This window comes from Oncorhynchus masou, chromosome 11 (genome assembly GCF_036934945.1).
Source record: "Oncorhynchus masou masou isolate Uvic2021 chromosome 11, UVic_Omas_1.1, whole genome shotgun sequence".
Classification (NCBI taxonomy): Eukaryota; Metazoa; Chordata; class Actinopteri; order Salmoniformes; family Salmonidae; genus Oncorhynchus; species Oncorhynchus masou.
This window is the reverse complement of record NC_088222.1, coordinates 31,845,315-31,853,252: the sequence shown is the minus strand read 5'-3', so window position 1 is coordinate 31,853,252 and position 7,938 is coordinate 31,845,315. Positions and strand designations below refer to the sequence as shown.

Sequence of the window (7,938 nt, the reverse complement as noted above, 5' to 3'; positions counted from 1 at the left end):
TTTCTAAAAGACACCTAAAAGCCTTTCAGACCATGAGAAACAAGATTCTCTGGTCTGATGAAACCAAGATTGAAATCTTTGGCCTGTATGCCAAGCGTCACATCCGGAGGAGACCTGGCATCATCCCTACTGTGAAGCATGGTGGTGGCAGCATCATGCTGTGGGGATGTTCTGTAGCGGCAGGGACTGGGAGACTAGTCAGGATCGAGGCAAAGATGAACGGAGCAAAGTACAGAGAGATCCTTGAAGAAAACCTGTTCCAGATGCTCAGGACCTCAAACAGGACAACGACCCTAAGCACACAGCCAAGACAACACATGATTGGCTTCAGGACAAGTCAAAGAATGTCTTTGAGTGTCCCAGCCAGAACCCGGACTTGAATCCGTCTAACGTATCTGGAGAGACCTGAAAATAGCTATGCAGCGACGCTCCCCATCCAACCTGACAGAGCTTGAGAGGATCTGCAGAGAAGAATGGGAGAAACTCCCCAAGTACAGGTGTGCCAAACTGGTTGCGCCATTCCCAAGAAGACTTGAGGCCGTAATCACTGCCAAATGTGCTTCAACAAAATACTGAGTAAAGGGTCTAAAAACTTATGTAAATGTGATATTTCCATTTTTTATGTTGTTATAAATGCGCATGAAATAATTACAACCTGTTTTTGCTTTGTCATTATGTGGTGTTGTGTATGTTTCAGTTGTATATTATTATAAGGGCTGCAAAAATATTATTTTTTAAAGTAGGCATTCCCAAATAATGGTACCATGTATGTTTACTTATTATTCACATTGAACATGCTGTCATTTGTATAACAAAACAAATGTAACAGCTACACAAATTCACAATGGCACTACAAAGTCATGTGTCATATTCTAACCACCATGGAAATTAAACAGCATGAGCTAGAGACACACATCTTATCATGCTTGTATTATCTGCTATCTCTTTTGGAATGTAACTTTTAATTATAATTGTTTTCAAACAAATACTGTATTCCTACTACAAGCCCACTACACATTCAATGCTCACTAAGCCATACTGTAAAGCACTTTGGGGACCCACTGGAGGTCACTACAGTAAGTTCACTTCATTCAAATTTCTTTTACAATGGCCATATTTTTTCCCCCTGCAACCTGTTAGATGACCTGTGTCTACGGACATATTCAATCAATCCCTATCCCAGTCTGCTGTTCCCACATGCTTCAAGAGGGCCACCATTGTTCCTGTTTCCTGTTATCATTATATGCATGTTCTCTATCTGGTACGATGGGTACGGTGGGGATGCCACAGTAAACTCTCAAACATTTTACAGTTTGGGTGCGACCCGTGTTTTCAACAGCTTTATAATGCTTGTGCGTAACTCTTTAGTGAAAAATCCATAGATGATAGGGTTAATTAGAGGGGGAATGATGAAGATCAGGATAGTGCAGAACTTCTTGATGTTCATTGGGACCTGGGGGAAGCGGTTACTGAGGATAATGATGAGGCTGACAATTTCGAAGATCAAGTAGATGACCAGGTGAGAGGCGCAGGTTTGTAGGGCCTTACTACGACTGCCCTTGTCACTCTTCCTCATCAGACAGGCTGACAGGATCTTGGCATAGCAGAAAAAGATGATGAGGAAGGAACTGCTGCTGAGAATCCAAGTCATGCACAAACCTGGAATGAGATGAAGATGTCATAATACAAGTCATGGGAAAGAAAATGTGAATGACAAAACAAGACACAAAAAACAACCAATGCTTCATAATTGCAGTGATATAACATAATGGCGGGGGTCAACCCTCATTTACACAAACTTGCCGTAGATATCGTTAATGGGGGTGGGCACACAGGCCAGGTTCAGGATGGAGCGGTTGCTGCAGTAGACATGCCTGATGTAGGTGCCACATAGTGGAGTACCCACATTCAAAGCGAAGAGCACAGCTATAAGGATGATCGCTATAGCCCAGGCCAGCAAGATCACAAAAACCATGTGGGCCGTGGTCATGATTGCATGGTACCTCAATGGTTCACACACTGCCACATACCTGTAATTTGAGTATAATGCATTATTTTACTACTATTAGTATTATTCCTTCTTAACAATAACAGATTCAATTTTTGCACTTGTGGAAACAACTTAATAAATGTGGCCCTGAGAGAACATTTCACTCTCCCATAGACGAGTACAGCTAGGCAGAACTTTACTTTAATGTGAGACATTTTCATCTACCATGACCTGCTGCATACCTATCATAGGCCATGGCTGACAGTATGGTCTGTACAGCTACACCATAGGTGTGAACACAGATGGCCTGAGCATAGGCACTGTTGTATGGAATCCTCTTGTCCCCCATCAGGAAGATGACCATGAGCTGAGTCATCACAGCCGTTGCTCCCAGCAGGTCACAGGCAGCCAGGTTACACACCATCACGTACATAGGCTTGTGTAGCATCTTATCTATTGCAATCACACCCATCACAACCATGTTCCCCAGCAGCACCAGGAAGTAGATGGCCAGGACCAGGGCAAACAGAGGGTAACCATGGCTCCGAGACACTTCAAAGCCCTCCAGCTCAAACACGATGGGCTGCCTCAGGGCCATGTAGGACACGTTCTCCATGCGCAACATCAGAGTCCTGTAAAAAGAATAGCACAGGAGGAACCTCCTCAGAACACACATGCTTCAGAGAGAGAGAGAGCTGTGTATAGTCTTCTAGTCACCTAATAACTATGAGAGCTATTCACAATGAGTTTATCATTGATCATCTACACAGCATAGTCAATTTATTCTTGTATTACTTTGCTATTTTATTTTGCATAGCCCATAGTAACAATATTAGTTGTAAATTACTATCTACCTATCTGAGCAGACGGTGATGAAGTCCTTACTGGGCAAGAGGTGACTGTCCTTTATACTGTTAATGCTCCTCCCCCCAGTAGGAGTTGTTCCATCTTTCTATCCATCCATCATACGACACCCTGAGAACACCAACAAGTAGTCAAGTGTTGGGATTCTTAGGGGGCATCTCTGGAGACAGATGACAGCTCAGAACACTTTACAAATGTTCCTTTCACCTTTTCATGTGTGAGTTCCAAATATCTCTAACGGTCGCACCAGTGTGAGTTTTGTTTATGCGCATGATGTCAGAATGCACTCATTGTTTCAAAATGTTATTGTTACGCAACAGGACAGTTAACCTGCGCTGCCCTCAAACCAAGGCATGCTGCCTTCTTATTATGTATAAGCTATGTTACAACTTGCCAATTTCAAATTATTTTCAAACAAGTTTGATTTTCCAACAACAGTTTGAATTGAGGTGTTTTTGGCTTCCTCAATAATTCACATAGGGAGTAGCCCATTTATTTCACTGTTATGGACAATTTAGGTTTGAGACTTTACTGAGCTGGACAGGCTTCTCTCTCAAGTGTGATACATTGCGCATCTCAATCAATCAATCAAATTTATTTATAAAGCCCTTTTTACATCAGTCACAAAGTGCTTTGCAGAAACCCAGCCTAAAACCCCAAACAGCAAGCAATGCAGATGTAGAAGCGCGGTGGCTAGAAAAAAACTCCCTAGAAAGGCAGGAACCTAGGATGAAACCTATAGAGGAACCAGGCTCTGAGGTGTGGTCAGTCCTCTTCTGGCTGTGCCGGGTGGAGATTCTAACAGTAGATGGCCAAGATGTTCAAACATTCACTGATAACCACCAGGGTCAAATAATAATAATCACAGTGGTTGTAGAGGGTGCAACAGGTCAGCACCTCAGGAGTAAATGTCAGTTGGCTTTTCATAGCCGATCATTCAGAGTTAGAGAGAGCAGGTGTGATAGAGAGAGAGTCGAAAGCACAAATGCTTTCCCCCTGGCACTTTTTTTCTGGTTGGTGCTCGCATTGCTTTCATTGTTGCTTTCCGTGCAAATAATAACTTTGGATGTGTGTGCGTTCCTATCAAAGTAAGTGCCTTATTTTCTGTAGATTGTGTTGTTGTTTCTACTGTAGCATAATGTATATATGTATGGAGCATAATTTACTTACTGTTTAATTCACATGTTTTCAAGTTCTGGTGACAAATCATGCATTCGGATTCTTGCATAGATTGTAATGGACACATATGATGTGTGTAAAATGTTTTTTTTTGATTATGATTATGTACCGATTATGATGAGCTAATACTAAGCTATATGCCAGCTATGTGTGACGCCATGTTTGTATAAATCAAATCAAATTTTATTTGACACATGCGCCGAGTACAACAGGTGTAGTAGACCTTACCATGAAATTCTTACTTATAAGCCCATAAACAACAATGCAGTTTAAAGAAAATAGAATAAAGAAAACATTTACTAAATAAACTAAAGCAAAAAATATAAACAATAAAATATCAAAAATTAGGCTGTATACAGGGGCTACCGGTACTGAGTCAATGTGCGGGGGTACAGGTTAGTCAAGGTAATTTGTACATGTAGGTAGGGGTAAAGTGACTATGCATAGATAATAAACAACGAGTTGCGGCAGTGTAAAAACAAAGGGGGGGTGTCAATGGAATAGTCCGGTTGGCCAATAGATTAATTGTTCCGCAGTCTTATGGCTTGTGGCTAGAAGCTGTTAACCCTTTGGTGCGTACGATCACATATTTGTGATCATTATTGAGTGGTCCATGCAGTGTACAATCTCAAATATGTGATTGGGACAATAGCAAAAGAACGTATGACACAATACAGGCGTCTAAACACCATTGTTGTCTGAACAGCATCTAAATCCTTTTTTGTACTGATGGAAAATAAAGGTCTTAAACTTTATTTCTCAATTGTACCGTTTATTGTAAAAGATAAATGCAAACTTCATCATCCAAGCATCACACGGAACCCCTCCACAGCCAAACTCACTCCATAAACCAGTCTAAATGACAGGTTGCGCTGACAAAAAAACTAAACATAAGTTAGCGACCTAACAGCTAGACTTGTTTACAATGTATCACATCTCTGGTGAACACAAGGGACTTGTGGAATGTTGTTTAGAAAATAAATGCATGTCAACTAAGCTAACAGCAGCTAAATTCTTTATGATGGCAGCCATGTTTTTTTTACGTATGACAAGAGAAAACTCCCCAATCCCAGAATGCCATTCACTATAATGTCGCATTCAAAACAACTGGGAAATATAAAAACTATATACAAGAACCGATGCACATGACTTAACAAGTTGTTTACAGTTTTTGACCAATCACAAAGCAAATAATATGTTAGAACCTCACAGATCATCACCCAAATACAATCCTACTGCCTAGCCGTAGCACGGACAGGGTTGCCATAAATGGTTGAAACCATTTTAGTGGGGTTTATGGGGGGGTTCATTTTATTTTGTGGGGGGTTTTCAGGTGCATGGGGGGTCAAATGGGGGAAGGTATCGTGGAGGGATATGATGGAGGAAATATTACTATGATGGGGGATTATCAATAAATGTGGGGCAAACACAAGTTTATCAGTTGAATAAAATAAACCCCTTGGAAATGGACTTCTGGGCTCCATTTCTGAAGTAAAACAGAAAATGAAAAGTATGTAATCAACTTTTGTTATTCCTTAATCTGTAATGCATTCTCACAATTATGTTTCATCATTTGGACAAATGGTTGTTGGACAGAGAAAATATGATTTGATTATTTCAATCAAATCATATTTTCCCAAGTCAACAACCTTTAGACTAATCTGTAGAGTACTGTAGACCAAAAAGCACAATTTGGGTTGTTACATTACATTGACTTTTCTTAGGAACATACTGTATAGTTAGTAATACTTGAAGTTTATATATGTAACCACGTTTTGGAAGAAGAGCAATAACTGGTCCACCCACGTAACATAAAGCCCGTAGATGGCGTCAAAGCATAAACCTAGATAATCCTGTCTCGCTCCATAGTTTATGATAACCAATTCTATCTAAAACCTTGCTTCACTTATCCCTCGGTCTCTGCATACAATATAGCTAAAAATTTGCACCATTCAATCTGATTGTACGCACAAACTACCTCACTTTGTTGCTTACATGACTTTGTCCACCACCCTGCTTTCATTATCCTCCGCCTCGACCAGGCTAAAACCTATTCAAGCCATAATACTCACTGCATTTGATGAGAAATCTACCTCGCTTGGTGACGAGTGAGGTATCTGTAGGCTACATATCCAGTGGAGATAAAAAAAAAATATATATATATATTTATATATGTGTGTGTTTTTAAATTAATAAAAAGTATTGAGAATGCTAGACTTTCTCAGCCGTAGCCATGGTCGGCATATGTAATATATGCTCATACCCCGCTCATACCCAGCATAGAATTCCGGCACCACGTGGAAAAAGAACTCATGCTGTAAGGGCCATTATTAATATTTAGAGCTTACGCGTCAAAAGGTCAAAGAGTCTTTTGTATCAAGACTTGGCGCTCCGGTACCGCTTAAAACTTCAGGCTCGGGTCCTTTTTTCTCCATTTCTGACGTGCCCAAAGTAAACTGCCTGTTGCTCAGGCCCTGAGAAAAGAAACACTCAGAAGTTTGTAGAATGTTAAAACAATGTAGGAGACTATAACACAAAATATATGGTAGGAGAAAATCCCAAGAAAAACCAACCGGAGCCCATGCTCTTCCATTAGAACGTATAGGGAAAAAATGTAATCTGTCTCCCAGTATGCAATTCCTATGGCTTCCACTGGATGTCAGTAGTCTTTGTTCAAGGTTTCATGCTTGTTTCTTCCCAAACGAGGAAGAATGAGTTTTAGTACTGGGATACAGACTTGGAAATTAGTCTATGCGAGCACGACGAAGAGGACACGCACCTGCTAATATCGGTTTCCTACTGAACATCTTTCTGTATGAAATATTAGTTTAGTTACATTTTAGGGTACTTGAGGATTAAATAGAAATGTATTTTGACTTGTTTTAAAAAAGTTTTGCGGTAGCTTTTTGTATTCCTTTCTCCGCATGTTGAACGAGTGGATTACTTAAATCGATGGCACCAACTAAATAGACTTTTGGAGATATAAAGAAGGATGTTATCTAATAAACCGACACTACATGTTGTAGCTGAGACCCTTTGGATGACAAATCAGAGGAAGATTGTCAAAAAGTAAGTGAATATTTAATCTCCACCGCCTAGTATATAGGTCCTGGATGGCAGGAAGATTCGCCCCAGTGATGTACTGGGCCCTACACACTACTATCTGTAGTGCCTTACAGTCAGATACTGAGCAGTTGCCATACCAGGTGGTGATGCAACCGGTCAAGATGCTCTCGATGTTGCAGCAGTAGAAATGTTTGAGTTTCTTTTCAGTCTCCTGAGGGGGAAAAGGCATTGTCGTGCCCTCTTCAGGATTTTCTTGGTGTGTTTGGACCATGATAATTTGTTGGTGATGTGGACATCAAGGAACTTGAAACTCTCTACCACTCCACTACAGCCCAGTCGATGTGAATGGGTGCGTGTTCAACCCTCCATTTGCTGTTGTCCACGATCAGCTCCTTTGTCTTGCTCATGTTGAAGGAGAGGTTGTTGTCCTGGCACCACACTGCCAGGTCTCTGACCTCCTCCCTATAGGCTGTCTCATCATTGTCAGTGATTGGTCCTACCACCATTGGGTGGGCGGCAAAATTAATGATGGTGTTGGAGTTTCCCCCTGAGGGGCCTCTGTGTTCAGGATCATCGTGAAAGACGTGTTGTTGCCTACCCTTACCACCTGGGGGCGGCCCATCAGGAAGTCCAGGATCCATTTGCAGAGGGAGGTGTTTAGTCCCAGGCTCCTTAGCTTAGCGATGATCTTTGTGGGCACTATGGTGATGAACGCTGAGCTGAAGTCAATGAACAGCATTCTCTCATAGGTGTTCCTTTTGTCCAGGTGGGAAATGGCAGTGTGGAGTGCGATTAAGATTGCGTAACCTGTGGATTTTTGGGGTGGTATGCAAATTGGA

The 7,938-nt window shown here is 41.3% G+C and overlaps 1 protein-coding gene across 1 annotated transcript; it reads right to left on the bottom strand.

The window, feature by feature from the left end:
- Positions 1–1,306: 1,306 nt before the first annotated feature.
- On the bottom strand, positions 1,307–7,328 carry LOC135547861 (olfactory receptor 52D1-like). Its single transcript, XM_064977083.1, has 4 exons — positions 7,237–7,328; positions 2,233–2,622; positions 1,804–2,030; positions 1,307–1,659 (listed from the first exon to the last, which is right to left on the bottom strand). Exons 1-4 carry the CDS (start codon positions 7,326–7,328, stop codon positions 1,307–1,309), a joined length of 1,062 nt encoding a protein of 353 aa, XP_064833155.1.
- Positions 7,329–7,938: the final 610 nt, after the last annotated feature.